The sequence below is a fragment of the Nematolebias whitei genome, chromosome 22 (assembly GCF_014905685.2).
Source record: "Nematolebias whitei isolate Nwh7 chromosome 22, NemWhi1, whole genome shotgun sequence".
Lineage (NCBI taxonomy): Eukaryota > Metazoa > Chordata > Actinopteri > Cyprinodontiformes > Rivulidae > Nematolebias > Nematolebias whitei.
Window position 1 is genome coordinate 13,348,553 of NC_056519.1, and position 21,442 is coordinate 13,369,994.

The 21,442-nt window shown below is 40.1% G+C and overlaps 1 protein-coding gene across 2 annotated transcripts in view; it reads left to right on the forward strand.

The window, feature by feature from the left end:
• Positions 1-21,442, forward strand: part of iqsec3a (IQ motif and Sec7 domain ArfGEF 3a) — a 104,277-nt gene extending 82,835 nt beyond the window's left edge. The window contains exons 8-14 of one of the 2 annotated variants that reach the window (XM_037695790.1): positions 5,714-5,853; positions 10,272-10,397; positions 13,804-13,903; positions 15,075-15,233; positions 16,132-16,224; positions 17,099-17,142; positions 20,633-21,442. In XM_037695790.1, the coding sequence (XP_037551718.1) occupies positions 5,714-5,853; positions 10,272-10,397; positions 13,804-13,903; positions 15,075-15,233; positions 16,132-16,224; positions 17,099-17,142; positions 20,633-21,187 (1,217 nt within the window). In that variant the 3' untranslated portion in view covers positions 21,188-21,442. The remainder of the gene's footprint in view (positions 1-5,713; positions 5,854-10,271; positions 10,398-13,803; positions 13,904-15,074; positions 15,234-16,131; positions 16,225-17,098; positions 17,143-20,632) is intronic. The other variant, XM_037695791.1, reaches the window with a different exon arrangement.

A 21,442-nucleotide genomic window follows, 5' to 3' on the forward strand; every position in this document is an offset into this window, starting at 1 on the left:
CGTTTATGGCTTCCAGTTTTAATTTTCCAATTGCTCAAAAAGCCAGGAGCTCTATTTTTGTGACTGACTTAAAAAGGAAGTTCATCAAAATTAAACCAAAATCACAAATGAACTAACTTGCAGATGGATGTTGTTGTATGAAAAATAAAAAAAACTGACACAAAATTATCAGTCTACATTATTCCCTCTCAAGGGCGGATTGACAGTCGACAGAGCAGTGAGAGCAGTCAGGGATGGAAGCTGGACAAACTTGTAAGGAAACTAACCTTCAAAGTAAGAGAAAAATGTTCTAGGATTGCGCTGCTCGGGGTGGCTGCATGTTGGAGTAGCCGTTACGTTCATTCTGAGATTTTGCTTTTGGAAACTTTAGTTCCTCTTTTTCTGGATGTAAATCCAGAGGATTTGGGAGTGGTGGCGCAGAGGTTAGAGAGGTGGGCCTGTGATCCGAAGATCGCCGGTTCACGCCCCGGCCCGACAACATCAAAATTGTGGGTGGGGTGGGTGAAACACCCACACTTGCCCCCACCCTCATTCACCCCACTCTGGGCCCATGAGCAAGGCCCTTAACCCCCCCATGTGCTCCCTAAACAGGTCTCTCTTGAAAATGAGTTCTCGTGGCTCAATGAGACTAACCTGGATAAATAAAGGCTAAATGAAAAAAATCAATCATTTTGTTTTTAATGATAAGTTCCTCTGAGATCGGATGCTGTGCAGCTGGAAGGATTTTTACTGAAACTTTTTTAGTTTTGGACATTTGTTATGATGTGTAACAATGACAGCGAGGTGTTTATTTACAACCGGGAGCAGCTGATTAACACGTCAAAAGCTCAATATCTCAGCTACAGCCCCAAATCTCAAATGAGTTGAAAAGGAGGCACCGTAGATGCATTCCCGTCTCCCTGCCAGGTGTGCTCAAGTGCCTGACCACAGATCCTGGAAATGGCAGGAACCGCGGCTCATGACAGCAGAAGGACCAGGATCGTACCCTAGCATCTGCAGCTGCCTATCCGCAGCGACAAGGAGCTCAGCAGGCTGCTGGGAGGAGTGGACATTGCTCTGGGAGGAGTTCAGCCCAGCATTCGGGTGGTCCTGCAGCCTGGGGGAACCAAGAGGCCAGCCAAGTCTGGGTGAACAGATCGGCATCTGTGGACATTTTCTTCAGATCCACTGTGGGGCGGACCTTTACAATAGATCCTTCCTGTCTACAGCCATCAGTATTTATAACATCTTTTAATGAAACAAGGATAACGAGTTACAACATTTAATTCCCCTTTGGGATTAATAAAGTATTTTTGAATTTAAAACACCAAGAATGAATAAAATATACAAATGTGTAAGTTTGAGAACTAGTTTAAGAAACAGTGCTAACTCTTCCCTAAATGTATGTCCCTTCTTTAATCTTGTTGTGAAATCTTGCTTTGATAGAAAGCAGCAAATCCCCAAATAAATCAGGCACAGTTGACATCCAACTGTTTTGTTCCGCATTTAGTTGAACCTGCTGGCATAAATTTAAGGGCTAAGGATAAGATTATATATTTCCTCCCTACATGGCTTGCTTTCCAAACTTCTTCACGGTGACACCAACTGAAAATGGTTATAAATCCCTCCAGTGTGCAGACAAAACGCTTGTTCACTGAGAGCTGAGGAAGAGACACGGGGTTGTAGTTTTGCTCTCCGTCTGTGTAATCAATCAGGGAGCGCTGAGGTCGATGCAGAACAACTTTAGTGCGTTCATCCAATCTGTTCCTCACAATTACATTAGGTTGGAAAATCAATTTCAGCATCTTATGCAAATTAAAATATGCCACTCTGTTTACCTCTCTATTCGTCTTCTGCTCTATTTTCTTTACATCTAACCATTCTCTTCTTGTGCTTTTCAATGTCACACTGTCCGTTTCATCATGCGTTTGTTTTAATTATTATTATTTGTATTCTGCTCTTCTATATTTTCTCCACACTTGTCTCACGAGTTCACTCAACTAACTGGCTACGGTGAAATGCAATTAAGCACCTGAAACCAACAGTAATAGTGAGCCAAGGCACGCTAAATAACTCAATTAAAACCGGTTGATGATGTCATAACCCCTTGTAATATAAAACAATCTGCAATTAGTTTATCCAGCTCACTCTGCCAACTGTTTTTTTTTTTTAATTAAATGCGTTACTTGCGTTTCAGAGAAGATAAAGTTACTATTCACAAACCTGATTGAGGAGATGGGGGTTTATTAATACCTAGTAGGTAGGTATAATGTTATCAGAGTCATAGCAGGTCATAATGTTTTAAGATTTTTAATTACACCAACACCGTTGCAATACCAATGCTTTCTTTTTTCCTCTATGCACAGACCAACAAATTATCAGGTATAAGTTAGTTAGATAGTTGTACCAACTCACTAAAAGACAAAGAGTTGAATTATCCATTAAGTGTTCTATGCGTTTCGGTGATTTTGTATCTTAGAATGTCCATTTTATTGTTGGATGTGTGAAACACTTGATTAATTTGACAAAAAATATATTCAATAGCAACACTTGCTGATATCAGCTGTTGTTTTTAATTATAATCGCACAGCTTTCTGTGTTTGTATGATGTTCTGCATTGGCTTGAACTTCGAACCCAGGTACAGAGAGACACTGGGAACTCAGGGATAAAAATAAAAAAGTATTTATTTTAGGAAAAGAACGAAAAGAAACGAAAAGCTGACATGGCAGCAAACCTTACAGAACACATGGGAGACATGGAGGAAATAACGCATGAACAGCTGTGGGAAGCATAATCCACAGACAACGAGGAAACAAAGATACTGAACTTAAATGGACACTAACGAGACACAATGATGAACACCTGAACACACAGGTGAGAGTGGCAGGAGCTGACTATATATATAGGGGGGGGGGGGGGGGAGAGATCACACTACTAGTACTGAAAAAATGACAAAAGAAAACGGAACTAAAACACAAATATCTCCAAATCTAAACACAAAACACTAATAAAACACAGATTCCCACAGTTATATTTGCTGTCTCAGATTAAACATATCAATGCATGCACAAAACACGTTGTTTAAATCATTTTATTGCATCTGTTGTCTTTGATGCACAAACACAGCAACTCGTTTTATTGTTATTGCACAGAAGCACAATAAAATTACATTTCAGTACAGCCCGTCCAAAGAAACAAAAAGACAAATGTGGGTAGACGGGTGCCTGAGGCTGCAGCCATCACGGGAGGCGCTGCCCTTTTTGTTGGTTACTGCACCAGAGAAAATAACTGTTGGAAATATTGGCAGAAAACAGAAATATTTCATCCATTAAGGAAATTGCTAACTTCTCTGAAAGGATTTCCGTAAACCCTTTAGGTGCAACTTTTCTTGACATTTGTTGCAGCTAAAGCTGACACAGGCTCAAATCATAGCATAGTGATTAATCAAACACAACTGTGTCTTAGTTCAGCTTGAAAGCAGGAATGCTGAATTCTGATGTGGTTAAAATCTTTCAAATCTTGTGAGAATCTTGCAATGTACATTAAGGTATGGGGAAACGATGAGAGAGACCCTCCTTGGTTAAAAAAAAAAAGTTAATTTTGAAGATGTAATACTGGTAAATAATTTTGGGTGGAAAAGAGTGCTTCTTAAGAGTTTACAAAACTAAAAACAATAAACAAGGAAACAAATTTCCCAAGGATTTCTTTTATTTATTTCAGCTGTTATCAAATGATAAAACAATTAATTTGTAGTTTGGGAAAATAAAAGATTGTCATGGTTTATCTTTTGTGGTTCATGAATGCTTGTGTAAAATCACACCTCAGTTTTCTAACTAAAGTGTTGGATCTTTGACGTTGCTATGCAAGGAGCACAGCTGCTAGTTTGAGATGCCTGCAAGGAAAAGCTGAGAAACGGTGAAAAAGGACCTGCATTCAGCAACTAAAAGGCTTCTTATTAAGCTGACTCATGGCGCACGTTTCCCTGTGCACATCCCTTCTCCTCCCCCTGACTCCACAATGTGCAGTGATGTCTCAGCGGTGCAGGGTGCCTCACTGACAACATCACCGCCAGTGATAACTTCATAGTCTCCACACTCATCCTGCCCCATTGAAACGTCAATGTACCATGCAGTGCAGTTCAGCTGTGTTGATATAATGAGAAGCAATTTGAGGGCAACATTTCAGCCTAATGACATGCAACTTTACCTGCGTCAAACTGTCCCGGCTTTGAACTGCACTCTGTTCTTTGGACAGAAAGTCTTCCAGGAGCAAGGTGGAATCTTAATCCCTTACTTGCCAATTAACCTCCTCTCACTCATCACCTCAGTCATCGCTCAGTGAAGACTGTGAAAGACAGAAAATCAAATGAGAGCAGATGCAAAGACTGAAAGTACGAGTTCTAGGTGTACAACCTCATGTCAGACAACAATGGGAGTTTGTTGGCCAGTTCAGCATCTGGATACTTCTACTACAAAGCCATGCTCTGGTAATGGATGCAGTGTGTAGTTTAAAACTGAAGATGTGAGGTCTGTGATTTTCTGAAATAATTTTAAAATTTAATTTGTCTGTCCACAGAACCGTTTTTCCATTTTTGCTTCAGTTCTTTTTTTAATGAGCTTTGGTCCAGAGTAGACGGCAGTGTTTCGGGATGCTGTTCACATATGGCTTCTTTTAATACATTTTCGAGCTTTAACCACCATTTTCACGAGGCTCTGTGAACTGTTTACAGACGGTGATTGTGAAAGTGTTTCTGAGCCCATACGGTGATGTCCATAACAGAATCAGACTTGTTTTTAATGCAGTTCTGCCTGAGGGTCTAAAGATTTTGAGCATCAAATACTGATTACTTGTCCTTTGGCAACAGAGTATTCTCCAGATTTTTTTTAAATCTTTTGATTAATTTATGAACTTGGACATTCGATTTGAGAAACATTATCCTGAAACTATTCCACTATTTCTGGAAGGAGTTTCTTGTAGGCTGCTGAACCTCTGCCCATCTTTACTTCTGAGGGATTTAGGCTCTCTGTCTTTTTCTTTTATATCCAGTCCTCTTACTGACCCATTGCCATTTAACCCATTTAGTTGCAAAATGCTCCTGTGGCTGTTTTTTATGGGTACTACCTACATTTTTAACCATCTTTTAAAACAATTTTTAACCCCATCTCACTTTTTGTGTTTTGTTTCTGTCCATCCATCCATTATTATTACCCACTTCTTCCTTTTTTGGGGTTGTGGTGGTCACTGGTGCCTATGTCCAACTATCACTGTGCGAAAGGTGGGGTACATCCTGGACAGGTCGCAAGTCCATCACATGGCTAGATAGAGACAAATAAAACAAATTTTTGTTTCTGTCATCAAATTTAAAAAAAATCTAAAACTGGTGCAATTTTTAAGTTTAAGCATTTTATAAACGTTTACTATATTCCATTGTAAAAAAAAATTAAGTATATGTGAGATTTGCAAATATTTGCATTGTGGTATTGTCGACATTTTACACCTCAATGTACTTCTTGAATTTTTATTTATTTTTTATTTTTTATTATTTTTTTAATGTTCAAATTGTGTGTGTTTTCCAGAGACGTTCAGTGCTGCATTTAGGTCCGCTCAGACAAAGCTGAGCTCTTTTACAGCTAGCTGTCACTTCACATTTTTACTTTTAGCTGGACAAAATGATCTGGTAAAATCTAAGGTGCCCCTCCTTCAGCGCGTCCATACTTCCTGTTTCTGTCTCAGGTGTGGACGATGGAGCGGACATACCCAGAGACATGGTGGTGGGCATCTACGAAAGAATACAACTGAGAGAGTTGTGCTCCAATGAAGACCACGTCACCTACGTCTCCAAGGTGGAGCAGTCCATCGTAGGCATGAAAACAGTAAGAGTACACACGTTAACCATTTCTCAAGAAGACTTGGGGGTCTTGAATTTTATTGTACTATTTTCCAAAATCCACTGAAATTGAACTGACAAAAAAAAAAAATCCTTTAATTTGAGTTCGTAAAAATATTTGATTCCACAGAAACATGCATTTCATGCCACCTAACTCGATTGTTATTTAATTCCTTATCGTAATCACTTTGCATATTTAATAATCATTAAATGTCTCATCTACAGCTCAATCATTACATCAGATCATTGCTCCCAGATCCATCATTAACTACAGCTATCATTAGACTCATTATCTGTGGAAATGAACTCTATGTAACTTTTACTGAAAAGTTGTAGTAGTGTCCTCTGTAGTTTATAATTACAACAGATGCTGCTGATCCTATTTTAAACAATGAATCATCTGAGGTGTAACTAAAAAGTAGAGTAAGCAATTTTAGAACATAACATAAGACTTAGAGAACCTAAAAAAAACAAGGTGAAAGAGGTACAGAAATGTCAGGGCTTGAGTAAACAAGGTGACATATGAAGAAGAAAATATCATATTTTGTATATTTTAACATCAAATGTTTGCAGCTACAGATAATTTCAAGCCAATTTCAAACCTGGTGTTTGGCGTGCCATCATATGATAAACGCCACAATCAAGCCACCTTAGCAATGTCATCGTCAATTTAATTTATATAGCACAATTATAAACAAGGTTGCCCAAAGTGCTTCAGAAAATTACACATAATAATCAGCAGGGAGACTAAAAAGAAACTAAAGGAAGGAAACACCACAATATAAAAGACCTAATGCAACTCCAACTCAACTCGAATTAAAAATCCATCCAGCATACACAAAAATAGCCACAGCACAATTGCTTTTACAGCACCCGGGCTTCAGTTTGGTGTTGAGTCTTGCACAACATGACATATAATCCACCTGATTTCCTTTCATCTGTGTCAGATTACTGATATGCCTGCTGTTCAGTTTCTGTTTGGTTAGTTATTTTGGAAACCTGCTTATCTTGTGCTCCTGCAGCGCTCTAAATTTTGCTCCATTTATTTATATATATATATATATATATATATATGTATCTATATATATATATATATATATATATATATATATATTAATTACATGGAATTGGTCTTTTTAATACATAAAGCAAGTCACATCCTAATCCATCCTCACCCAGTTCACGTGTTATCTGTCATTTAGATGTATCTTTAGGTGCTGCACAGAAAAAAATAATAAATGATGGAATAAAAAAATAATGGAAATAATGACATGCCACCAACCTCAGCTGCACTTTGTTTCAATTTCTCCTCCCTCTTTATTCATTATAGATAGATGAATGTAGCTAAGAATTCACATCCTAATTACTTTCCAAAAATTTAACTTGGTTACATCCTAACGTTCCAAATGACCTTGAAATGCTGACATTAAAGGATTGCTCTTGTCTTTTTTTGTACCCTCTCTCAGGCTTGTGCCTCTCGTTGTCTCTCTGTGATAGATGAGTAGCCGTGGGATTACAGAGGGACTGCTGTCATAGCCAAACAATGATGGATCATTGGGATAGGAAGTGACTATTTTCTGCCAGTGGGACCTCTCTTCTACAAAAAGGAAGAGACTTTGATAAAGTTTCCTACCTCTTCAGTAGAGTTACAACTTCTTATTATCTTTTAGAGCAAAATAGGATTCAAAACTTGAGATTAACTTTCCTTTTCGATAAATAATTCACAATATGAAACCATTACTTCAATCTGATTGTGAAGCAGCACATCCAAATGTGATCAGTTTTAAAGAAAATGTTAAAGCAATTACTTTTCACCTTGTATAGCTGTATAATTTGATTTATTGATATTGTCAAACGATACTCAGACTTTATCTCAGTGATCCGTACAGGGCGATTTTTGTCACAGATTAATAACAAGAGGTGTTTCAGGCTAACATGTCTTCACATGATTCTTACATTGGTTTAATGAAAAGCTCCCTGTGACAGGCTGGAGCTTGGATTTGTGTACCCTGTGGTGATAAGATATAGGAGGAGCAGAAGAAAGACAAGAGTGTGAAAAGGGTGATAACATGAATAGATCACTCTCTGAAAGCATGCATCATTTTACAGCTTAAAATTATAGAGCCACTTAAGGCTCAGAGGGGAAAATGGACCGGACAAATGCATTGCTTTGGGGAAAGAATAGAGTCTACTGTATTTTTCAGTCTATAAGTCGCAGTTTTGCAAAATTTGCATGTCCTGCAACTTATACACCGAAGCGACTTATTTATGCTTTCCCCCCCATATTTATAAACCAATTGTTGGCTGAGATATGACCGTTTTCATTCATTCTGACATTGAAAACATTGAACACTATGATTTTCAGCCGTTTGATTGCAATGAAGTGGTATGGCATGCCATTGTGTCATGTAATGGGTAAAAGTGGCTCTTAATGACACAATCGGTTTAACATAGTCTGCCACCTTCGTCCAGCTCTGGGATCATGCCTGGAGCAACCGTCAAATCAGCTTCATTTTGTTGCGCCGCCCCAGTGAAATGAAGCTGATTTGACCATTGAAGTGCATTTATTAAGTAAAAGTTCAACCGAGACACACCATTGCTATAATGTTAAGCAAACAAATAATTGTTTTCAAGTGTTAATCTTGTTAAAGTCCTCCCGTGCATGCTCCCGCGGCCGCCATTTTGCAGTCAATCAATTTTTGGCACAACACCAGCCCACATTTCCGCGTTGTCAGCGGTGAGGCATAACAAACATGATGCATCAGCGGAGACGCATAATAGATGTGACTTATACGGCAAAATTATGTATTTGTTTTTTTTTTCCACTTTATTAGACATATTTGAACTGATGCGACTGATACAGCGGTGCGATGTGTACGGTGGAAAATAAGGTGTATATACATCAAATCTATGTGCACAATACCTTATTTTATCCACCTATACTTGTTGCTGTGTTGTGTAGGAATGTGGGATTACAAAGTTAACTCTTTTTTGTTTCACTGACTTGTGATCAAGTATCTTTTTCAGAAAACTTGTGTTGTTGCTGGGAATAATTAGAGTGGCACTAATTAAGAAAAGCATTACATAACTGAACAATAAAGTGTGACCTAATCACTGTTCAAAAATATTTGAAATTAATGAGCTAGCATTCCTTAAAGGAAGAGTTTTATAGCTATTTATGTCATAACCTCAAAATGACCAATCTCAGATGATTGGATGATAGCTACTACTATACCAAATTTTAGCTCAGTATCTGTAAATTTATGAGTTCTTGCCATTTTTGGATATTTGGGGGTAGAACTTTATATTAGTCATCTTTAATTGATGAGAATAAAAATAACCCTAGGTTCATTTTCAGTACCATAGTCTAATGAAAAAATCCTATCTCTGTTGAACCATGTATTCCTACAATATAAGCAGTAATGGGTTCATGAGATTCATTATAAATAAAATTATTTCAATTAGGGAAAAATTCAAACCATTCTTCCTACTATCGCCTCTGATTCTGTGTCAGGTGAGGCAGCTTTAAAAATGTCACTAAAACCTAATTTATGTTTGGACTGTTTTTATCCTGTTTAACTATTTGAGCTGTTTCTATCCTGTTGAATTGAATTGAAAGCTCAAATTATTTCCTTGCTGCTTTCATTTAAGAAATCAATTTTATTTTATCCACATTCCAGCATAAAACAAGTTTGCTTCAACATGTACATGTAAAAAATATGCTAAATGTATATTTAAAGGAATATTTTTGGGCTGGTTATGGTTAGTTTTTATCACCAAGTCTCTGCCTGTGTTTCCACCAGGCTAACAGAAGCTGGAAGCAGTCAGTGCACAGGTTCAACTCCTGGACAAGCTTAAACTGTCCAAACTCCCGTCCTGCCCTGGAGATTATGAACTTACACCCATTTATCTGTGGCTTGTCTCCACATCATTATTATCAGTGGGAGTAATGCCAGAGCTTACCTCTGACAGATTGACAGATATATCCTGCATCCAAGGCTGCAGATAGAAAAACTGTTTCCGACTGGGTATTTATCTAAGTGCCACACTTTTTTGTGGTCTAACCTCATGCAGGAACAGCACCCATCCAATTGTATTCCTCCCTTTTAAATGTTCCTCCTAACGTTTGCTCAAAACGGCTTCTGTTTGTTTGTTTGTTTTTCAGATTGTAAGTAATGCCAATGATTACTCCCACTTGTCAACAAGCTTTTAATTAAATTTGAAAATATGTTTCTTCTTAAAGTCCCATATGTCCAGCAGCGGCTTTAACCTGAATATGGAACATGACGAGATTTTTATGGTCTTCAGTTTGGATTTATTATTATTATTATTATTATTATTATTATTTTAATCATTTTAAAGTCTCCTTCTTCAGTCATTAATTCTGTCTGGTCTGGTCTCCAGGTTCTCTCTGTCCCTCACAGAAGACTCGTGTGCTGCAGTCGACTTTTCGAGGTGACAGATGTCAACAAGGCCCAGAAACAGGCAGCACACCAGAGGGAAGTCTTCCTGTTCAACGATCTCCTTGTGGTAAGATTTCATTCTTGAATGAATAAAAAATTCTCAAACCTTTTTTACGTTTTGTATAATTTCTGTTTTACGATCAGGCCATTTTTACCTTATCAGTATTTGCACATCTAAGCAGAGTTTAGATTTTTATTGGAAATGATGAATGGACAGGTATTAATGTTAATGTTATATAGGAGGGAAAGAAGGAGATTTCTCCAAAACAGAAGTTGAGGAGGATATTGTTTCTGCTACTTGTGCTGTCATTTGAAATCTCATGTTTATTCCTTAACTTTTATCGCTCTTACTGAATCTGAACAGACTTTAGATGCCAAAAATACAATTCAGCACAACCGCAATTTCTTATTATTTATTGCACATGATAAAGCACCATAACGGTTTTGAGCAAACTCCTGTAGTGCAGTACAGATGGTTTATCCTTGTGGTGGTGGCCAATCGGGGTGTTGGATGGCAGCATACGACAGGAGAGCCGTGAACACAGCGTGTCTTGTTGAGAATTTGAAGCAGAGCTGGCTTCACTGGCCTCACACCTGGAGTATAACTGTGACCATGACAAGGCCATGAAAACAAACTATAGAGCAGGTGTGAAATCTGTAACTGCATCCTAAGAGACTCATGCCTGAGTGAATACATAAAGCATGATGAAGGTGCTGGAAAGCCTCCAGGGAACATGGAAATGACCAGAGGCAAAAACGATTTGCTGTGTTCGCAAGGCAGTATCTCACTCAGGGAACATGCAAATTTTCATTGAGTAAAAAGAGCAAGTAGGCTCAATCATCCAGGTAAATAAATCACAAAAAAAGGTAAATCATGTAATTCTGAGTGTTTGCGACCTGCAAGCTTTTTGAAAATTATAGCCTTTTTTCAGGTGTACGATTTGCAAAACTGTAGATCATCATTACCGGTAGTTATCCACCTCTGCTTGCTTTGTATCAACCTTAGGCCTCTGTTTATGATTTATTCTACAGAAGGATACTTTAGAAATAAAGATGCTCAGATTTGAACTTGTTTTTTTTAATAAGTATTATTTATCATAAATGTGTTTTAGACCTGGACGTTTTCTGTCGAAGCTGCACTCACTTGCAGGAAAAAATACTTGTTGCACAAAATATTCAACATTCAAGGGACATGCATGCACACCTCTGCAGCTCAAGTGAGGATATTGAGAACCTTCTCAAAGAGTGTGAGACTTTCTGCAGACTCTTTTGTGAAAGCTGATCACTAACAGTTGCAGCCCTGTGAGACTCTCCCTTGAGACCGAGGTGGTGCAGGGGTGGACAGAGCAAAGCTTCTTGATTTGCATGTCCACCAGGAGCCATTTGAGTTAAGTTAGCCTATCCAAGGCCAAGCGGAGAGGCCAGATTCAGATAAACAACAGTTGTTTTGGGTAGACGGACTCTGATTTCTGTCTGCCTTCAGTTCTGTTGGTACTCTTGATGGCAAATCCAAACAGCCAGGTTTGTGGTTATTCTGCCAGTCTGTACTAGCTAGCCTTCTCCAAGGTTGAATCCTTCATGCTGGCCACTTGCAGGAGCTGCAAGTGGCCCACGATTCTCAGAAATCGCGTCCAGCTTGCCGTTGAGCTCATTAAGTATTTGAGTCTGAGCGTCCGAAGCACAAATTAATCCTTCAAATGAGGCTAGCAGCTTTATCATGGCCGAAACTGCTGCCGATGTCTCCCTAATTTGTCGATATTCTAGGTATCTGTCGATTCCAAAAAGCAAAAACCCTGTTATGATAAATCCAATAATGTATACGTCTTCTATGTCCTCCACGGAGAGTACAGACAGGCACGTCATCTTCCACTGTCCCCAGGAATCCATGACGTACCCAGCTGCGTGCATCCATTCAGGGCATGAGGGCTCTCCAGCACCCTGTCTCTTGGTCGAAATGTTTCTATCAGTTGCGTTGAAAGACCTCATGTACCACACGTGATGCAAATGACAAGTAAGAACTTTGAACCTTGTTTGGCTCGAATAAAAGCATCACTGGCGTGCAAGTGAGCCAATATTCTGTTTTGTTAAAAGACAAGAAGAGAAGACACTCATCGGCACTGCAGATGATTCTGTCACTTTGCTTGGTGTAAACGGGCCTTTTGTTTCATCACATCAGAAGGTTTTTCTAATCTGAAAGTCATCCAACTGCCTGTTAGAAAATTCACTCATATCTCCAGTCAGGAATGCTTCTATCTTTGCCATTGTGTCACGATGGCCTGGATGTGTTGTACTGATGGAGCTCTTCTTCTTAAACTATTATTAGTTTGACACAAACTTTCAGGATGAGGAATCTCTACTACCATCTGCTTGTCATGTTGTAAATATTACAGCACCATTTCTGCTTTATATTTAGATAACATGCATAAGATCAAAGTTTTAAATGATTTCTACACCCCTCGCAAAAAAAAGAAAGAAAAAGAAAATGAGAGATTATGAAATTTCAGTTCTTCTTGTTTTCCAGTTTCTCTCCCTGAAAAGCTTTAAAGCTGCTTTCTTTTGTTGTTGTGACCGCTGCAATGCACCATCTCCTCCTTCCACCGAGAGCCATTTCTAAAAGCTCCTCGTCTTTTATGTTGTTTTGTAACTCAGGACTTTCCAGCGCTTCCTTCTAATAATAGCTGGTAGTAAATGCAGTGCAGCAGCAGAGAGCCGTTAAGCAAAGGTCTTTCCCCTGCAGAGAAGTCATAAAGGCAGATGGTAAATAGCATTTCCCTTGACTCAAAGTTTTGTGGAGGGTTGAGATATCAAAATTTTAGGGCTTGGCATAATTAAAGTGCTCGTTAGGAGACACAAAGGGGTCATCTGCTCAAAGTGTTTAACTACTCTCATAATTACAGTCCAGCTACACACATCAGACATTTTGTTCTGTTCTCCATCGAGTGTTAAAAGTAGCTTAAAGGACAATTTTGAAATGAAGAAACCAGTTATCTTCAAATATTAAAGGTGCTCTTCATTCATTAAGAATTTATAAGTTATTTATAGTATGATATTTTCTTGTGGCATTTTAGAAAAATGGGAAGACATGGTCATAAAAACCTTTCCATATGACTGAGAAAAGACTGAGAGGCTCCTTTTTAAATTTGGCCTCTGTTCCAGCAGCTTGAATATGTCAGGAGCTGTTTGAAAGTGTTGTCTGATGCTTCTTGTCTGGAAAATTACACCAATCAATCAGTATCATCACAGAGCAGATACGCCTCATATTTCTCCATCTGGAAGGTCATTGCATGAAAAAGCTCCACAACGTCTCCTATAAGTCCTGATTTGAGCTTGCCACACTTTAATTTTTCATACAAATTGCACAATCTGAAACGCTCCGAAGGTTACGGTGCTTATTAATATGGAGTATCTTCTCTTTGAATCAGTTGTGAATGATTAAATCGTTTGTCTTTCTGAGCTGAGTTTTATTCCCTCAGATCTTGAAGCTTTGTCCAAAGAAGAAGAGTTCTGCTGCCTACACTTTCTGCAAAGCCATGGGCCTGCTCGGCATGCAGTTTCATCTTTTTGAAAACGAATGTGAGTCACCGTGACTTTGTGACACAGTGAAGTGGGTTCACAAAAACTGCACTTTGTGCTGTAATTTATCATTGAATTTTCATCCCAAGCTATGATTCGATGATGTTGCGTTTGGACACCATGCCACTGATGACAAATCCAAATGTGTCTTTTGAGGGAGTACTAATAAAATGGCATTTTATGGGTAAATTTTAAGGTACAATCTGTCTAATAACCAATATGTTAGAGTTGCTTTCGTGCTCAAAAAATACGACTCGACCCGGCCCCAGCCTGTAGCCATCATTTCCAAACCCCACCTAACCCGATGAAGTAACGATAATTACAGGTCCTACCCCCCCCCCCCCCCCCCCAAAAAAAAAAACATTTTAAATTAAGCTTTGACTGCTTATATAGTTATTAACGGTCGGCAGACGTGCACAGCTGAGTAAAAGCAGGCAGAAGATCGAAGCTGAGGGGGTGTTTGTCCTTTCATGGCCATCAAAGCTCATTAAATCCCTGCTTCTGTCTGCATTCTGCATTATTCAGACACAGACCCTGCTCTGACATGCCTGCTTTGGGATCTCACCTGTTTGGGTCATCGGCCGTGGACGTCCGCTGAGTGCAGCGGCTGAATGAACGTCCATCTGGGCGATGGATTGCTTCCTGGCAGTACCGGTAGTCCCATCTGAAGCTTAACTGAGCTTTATTTTACTTTTTTCAAGGCCAGTCAGCTCGCGGTCAAATGGCTGTGTGTGGCTGGTAATTGTCTGACAAGCCATGTTGCCGTACAGTTGGATCCCAGGTGATCCGCTGATGCAATCAATAGCCCAACACGACCCAACCCGCCCGTCCATCACATTATAATGGCCAGGCCCGGCCCAAATTCTGATTCTGATTCTGAAATTCAGGTCGGGCCGGCTTTCAGGCCTGGGTTAGAAATGACAGCTCTAATATACAGTATATTCCTATTTACATATATGAGTGAGTGACTTGAATAAAGAGAAATGCTATGTTTTTAATTAGCTAAATATTCCTGCAAATATATTACAGGGGTTTCTACTTCAGTCTGCTTTTTGGAAACTTATTTTTGGTATTTACAGCTTAAAACAGCATCTGTTGTCAGTTCATTCACATTTATTTTTTTTTTTTTTACTTTTTAGACTGCTTAAATCTCCCTTTGAAAACTCCACAGACTACCCTCATGGAATCACAATCCTCTCCCCATATGGCTCAGACAAGAAGCAGGTACTCCACTTCTGTGCCCAAAGTGCAGAGGAGCTGCTCAAGTTTGTAGAAGACCTGAAGGAGTCCATCGCAGAGGTGTCTGAGATGGAGCAGATACGCATCGAGTGTGAGTGTGATCATGATATGGGGACATTTTCCTTTAATAAAAGGCATTAAAATGTTAACTCTAAGTAAATTGGGTGCTAGTAACCTATGATAATATTAATAGCACACATCTTCATCTATACAACACATGTGCTGGTTCCTCTCTCTGCTATACAACTAAAACAGGGAATTTAGTCTCTGGTACAAGTTCTTATGCAAAACCATAAAAAGAAATGTCACCCTAGGTACAAGACAGAAGACATCCACTGCGTTGAGTTTAAACTCTAACCTGCTTTGCAGCTTCAGCAATCTGCAGGAAGCCTGTAAACTGAAACTGAGCAGCTCAGGCTCATAAGCTGCTCAAACACTCTAGACAATAACACAATTCACCGCACATGCTCAGTACTTCCACACGTGTGGAAAAAACTTTGAGCTTTCAAAGCCTGGGTCCTGGCAGTGGGTATTGAGGACAGCATCCCTCCTGAGATTTGAAGCAGCTGCCTTAGTTTTCATAGAAAAGGGATGGCGTGCAGCTTTGGGAGGAAACGGGCAACAAGACGTGAAGAACAAGGAAGGAGAGCATTTCTCCCTGAAGACCAGTGCAGAGGATAGACTATTACTTTGCAACAAACCACACAAAACAGTGCACAAGTGTTGGGAGTTATTTTGACAAATTGCAAAGACATTGTAATTTTTCCTCATTGAGTTTTAAAGAGCTACGGCGTTTATTCATCATGATGGGACGTGATATGCAGCTGTCATTACTGGCAATCAAAGAAAGGATGAGCTGAATTTAAAGGCAAATTGGGGAAATAAAAAGCACAGAGAAGTCAAATGTTGAGTTTATATGTCTTTATATTTTTTCTCTGTGTTTATGAGGGTGATTGTTTCTTGTTTTCTGTGTGGGTTTTTTTCTGCAGGGGAGCTGGAAAAGCAGCAGGGAGCCAAGACATACTCTGTTAAGAGCAACGGCACACAGCGAGAGCTAAGCAGCAAGCAGGGCTCCCTGTCAGGTGTGTGAGAGCTGGAAAACACACATGAAGTCGTACAACACTGTTGGCGTTTTTATGAACTGACCAACCAGAAAAAAGACCAGGCTGATGTTCAAGGAGTCCATAAAGCATTTAATTATCCAAAACCCTGGATTGTCTAAGATTGTCATAGTGATGCTCACTACTGCTGAGTATTAGTCTCTATAGAAAAGTATAGCTCTTGACCTTAAAAATGTAAGATCTGGAGATCAAGCATTTTGTTTCTCTTTAGATTTTGATCATATTATAGCAGTAAACATATTTATCAAGGAGCAGAGTTAGGATCTGTGCATTTTTTTTTTATATATAGATTGTCTTTTGTAAAAGCAGATTAGCAGGGCTACATGGAGAATTTGTCTTTGTGAGCTGAAAGGTAACTTATCTTAGTGTGAGCTGGTAAACAAATAAAAGATGGTATCAGTAGCTAAAATAGCACAACAGATACCTAAAACAGAATAAGCCCACAAATATGTCTAAAGGAAAAGAAGATGGAGCACAAAGAGTATTAAACTAAAAAAAAAGTGAAGATTGGGAATATTAAGAGAACATAACGGAACAAATGGCTTTTCAAACCAATTAAATTCTTGAAATTGTAGTATTGGTTTAAAAAAAAAAGACCAGAAAATGTAAAAATTTTTGCCCACCATCACTAGTCGTCAATTCTCCAGGCAATGTTTGGCAAAAAAAAAATCTATACTTGCTACAAGAATATACCGTAGGTGCTTTTTTTAATAAACAGATACGTTTAAACCCGTTAATCTGAAATTAAAAAATGCATTGAAAATGTAGTGAATGTTTACATTTAGCATCTTCATATTGCCACCATTTTTTTCTCTTCTGCGTTTCCCACCTCCAGGAAACCAGGAAATCGACGACAGAAGTGGACAGAATGCAGTAGAGGTAAGTGCCTCCAGACAGGTCCATGTCCCCAACAACAGGTAAGTCAGTGAGCAGGATGAGACAGGGCTAAAACCTCAGGACTAGTCATATCTCTAGGACTAGAGGCGTCAAGCAGGTGTGGGTGAGGAGTGTGTGAGCGAGTGACTGTTGCTGGGTAAAGTGCTGCGGGCATGTGAATAACCCAATAAAGCTATTAGATAAAGCAATTTGGCAAAAAAGAGTAGAGCAAGTTGTAATGAGTTTCACAAGCTCAGACAGAAACTGTGACTCCTTTTAGTATAAAAAAAAGTTTCTAAGGGGTTGTGGTGCTTATACTGTGTATGTGTCCACACTGAGTGGTGAGACCTTAATTAACACAGTTGCATACAGTCAGACAAATCTGACACTTGTTTGACCCATAGTTGACACCATTCCACCCATACCAGAAGCTTCAGAAGAAAAATCTCATGCAAGCAATTTGCTGAAGCAAAAGACCCAGTCAACTACAGTACTGACGTTGGAGCTTCGCAATTACCACCCTCAAGGCTCCACATGACCTTTCTGAGTCCTTCGTGTTGCTGTGGAGTGTAGCACTGGAGTGAAAATCCAAGTTCTTTTAAAGTCAGTGGCTGTTTAACTCCTCGGAGCTCTTTGGTCATTTATTAGGTTCTAAATCTTGACTTTTTGTTACTTTAGAGTGGGTTTAAATGATTTCCAGTCCAAGAATTCTAAAAATGTTCAACTAAATGGACTCAAGGGCATCTGCTATTTATTTTAATACCAGCGTCTGCACCTCAGGTCAGTCTTCATGGTTGTCAGAGCTACTGTACCTTTACGAGCCATCTTCCCTTCCGCCATGCAGCCAACAGTAAATATCAGTGACTGGTGGGGAGCCGCTAGCTGTCAAGACACATTTATCTTAGAAAGCAGGACACCGCTCACAAAAATCCTTCATACACAGCTGGCTTAGATCTAAGAGACTGCGCTTTGTGGCAATCTTTCAATCGTAATAGAATTGATCAGTAAACTCTGGAGATTATGATGCTACCTATGGAGGAAGAGACATTAAGTCAGTTTGTGCCAACATTTTTTTTAAACACCTGCAAAAAATGTTAACAATCACGGTTATTGTGCAACCCCAATTCTGAAAGTTTTGAGATGTTGTCTAGAATATAAATAAAAACAGAATGCAACTATTTGGAAATCTCATAACCCCTTTTTTTTTTACATTATAACATGACATACCAAATGCTTAAACTGAGAATTTACATACACTTTTTTTTATTAAAAATTAGATAATTTTGAATTTGATGGCCTTTTAGTGAGAAAAAGTCACCTTATCAAATCCTAGCCGGGGACCTATCAGGGTGGAGTTTGCATGTTCTCTCCGTGCATGCGTGGGTTTTCTCCGGGTACTCCAGTTTCCTCCCACAGACCAAAAACATACATGTCAGGCTGATTGGTAACTCTAAATTGTCTCTAGGTGTGAATGAGAGAGTGAATGGTTGTCTCGTTTGTCTCTATACGTCCTTGTGATAGACTGGAGACTTGTCCAGGGTGTCCCTCACCTCTCAAACAATAACTGCTGGATATGGACACCAGTGACCCCCATGACCCGAAAAGGCAGAAGAGGGTACAGATAATTGATGGATGTATGGCTATATAATTGCAACTCATTTTAGATGTGTTTGTTGTTATGTTTTGTTGGTGTTTTTTGCAGATTGCTGGAACATCTGCCCATCTTTACTTTCATCATCATTTTAGATTTAGCTTCTCTAAAAACAAAATTTAGATCCAGTCTAGAGTTGCATTCGGGCCCAAGAAATCCGACCTGGCCCCAGCCCATAGCCATCATTTCCAAACCCCACCCGACCCGACGAATTGACAGTAATTACTGGTCCGAACCAAAATAAATAAATAAATAAATAAAAACGACATTTTTAATTAAGCTTTGACTGCTTATACAGTTATTAACGGTTGGTGGACATGCGCAGCTGAATAAAAGGGGCAGAAGATCGGAGCTGAGGAGGTGTTTGTCCTTTCATGGCCATCAAAGCACATTAAATCCCTGCTTCTGCCTACATTCTGCATTATTCAGACACGGACCCTGCTCTGACATGTCTGCTTTGGGATCTCACCTTTTTGGGTTGTCGGCCGTGCGCGTCCGCTGAGTGCAGCGGCTGAATGAACATCCATCTGGGCTTTGATGGATCGCTTCCTGGCAGTATAGTCCCATCTGAAGCTTAACTGAACTTTATTTTACCTCTTTCAAGGCCGATCAACTCGTGATCAAATGGCTGCGTGCGGCTGGTAATTGTATGGCAAGCCACGTTGCCATGTAATTGGAAAGGATGGCAAGCCATGTTGCCATATCATTGGATCGCCATACATGCGTGTTCACAATCAAAAGCCCAACATTGACCTGGCCCGGCCATCCAGCACATTATTTTGGCCCGACTTGAACTTGGGCCGGGCTTTGGGCCCAGGTTAGAAACAACAGCTCCAATCCAGTCCTCTTACTGCCTTGCTGCTAATTACCCATACTAATTTCAAAATGCTCCTTCAGTTGTTTCTTGTTCTTACCTCTTACTATTAGAGCTTTGTGTGGTACTTGTCTCGTCCTTTTAAAGACGTTTTTCTGCCATAAAAATTGAAATTATCTTAGTTTTTTTTCCCAAAAATGGTTCTTAGTTTCAACATTTGATACGTTTACTATATTATCTTGTGAATAAATATGGGTTTGTGAAATTTACTTTTTTGTACTTACATTTTAAACAGCATCTCATTTTGTGGGAACTGGGTTGAACATCAGCTGTGTATGGAAGAACAAATTATAAACCATGTCCGACATTAGATATTAACCACAATTTATGTAATGCACAGGAAGTGTTGACTGCAAACCAATCTCTTCAGTAGTCTGAAGAACAACTTTTTTTTTGTTCGAGTCAGCAAATACTCAACCAGTAAAAGAGCAGAAATACTAGAGAGAACTGTGATATTTCAACTGAATGTTGCCTGTGGATATTTGTGGTTGTCAGTCTGCTCACCTCCTTTCCTCTTCTTCCACCTCCCCCTCTTCTTCGTTTGACCCTCCCGTCTGTTCTGGGTGCCTTGACCTTGAAGTCTCCTTGTGCACGCCGTTACCTTAGTGCCACACAGTGGTTTGGAAGGGAGACACAGGGGCCCTTGGTGTCCCATTTGGAACCATGGGGGCCCCTTCTCTGTAGCATTACTTCCCCACCCCTCACTGCTACTCCACCTGACCCCAGTCACGCACTGTTCCCAGCACCTGTGGGGGTGGAGGGAGGGGAATCTGCAGCAGTCACAATGATTCTACACCTCCACTGATCCTTAACACCTACGCCCCCACGCATGCCCTGTATGGATGTGTGTGTGTGCGTGTGCTGCTTGTTACCACCCCCCCACAGAAAAAAAGAGGGTTGACGAATTGTAGAGGAGGAACCAGTTTTATAACATTTGATGCTGTTCTCTTGGCTGTTTTCTAAACTAGGTGTCAATTCACAACAGGCTTCAGACGTCCCAGCTCAGCAACAGCAGCACGGCTCGGAGTGTCGAGAGCGTGGCCCTTCTTAACAACCGGGGAGAGCTGCTTTTCCAGCAGGACCCCCAGGGGTTAACGCACTGGCCGACGCCTCCGCCTCAGCACCCGCAGCTGCAGTCGGCGGCAAGCACCCCCGTCCACCATTTCCCCATCCAGCAGCCCCAAACCGCTGCCAGCATGGCGGACCTGCGACCCGAGGCGCTCATCCAGTGTCAGCAGATCGTCAAAGTCATCATGCTTGACAACAGCGGCCATGGCCGCGTGGAGGCCTTCCTCAGCCAGACGCCCACCCACCACCACTACCAGCACCGCCACCACAGCCTCCACCAGCTCAGTCAGTCCGCCATGTCCACCCCTGTCCGATCGCCGGATGGCTCCCACGATGGCCACCAACCCCCGCTACCTCCCCCGCCACCCCCTTACAACCACCCACACCAGTACATACCTCCAGACCCCCGCCTCACTTTACACCGGACCGCGAGCGGCTCTCGGAGCATGGTGTAAATAACACTCACTCCCTGAGACGCAGATCAAATGTCCACATAAACTCCCCCTTCTGACTATTTTACATTATGTAAATCGGGTATAATTAAATGAAAGAGCTATAATAATAAAAAAAATCTACTTATATGCATATATTTAAGTAAAAAAAACACTAAAACACAAAGGTTTTAAACCAGAATAGAAGGAATAAAGTGCATATATATATAATGTTTTACTTGACTCCTCATGTATTTTGAAATATTATGTAGTTTTAAC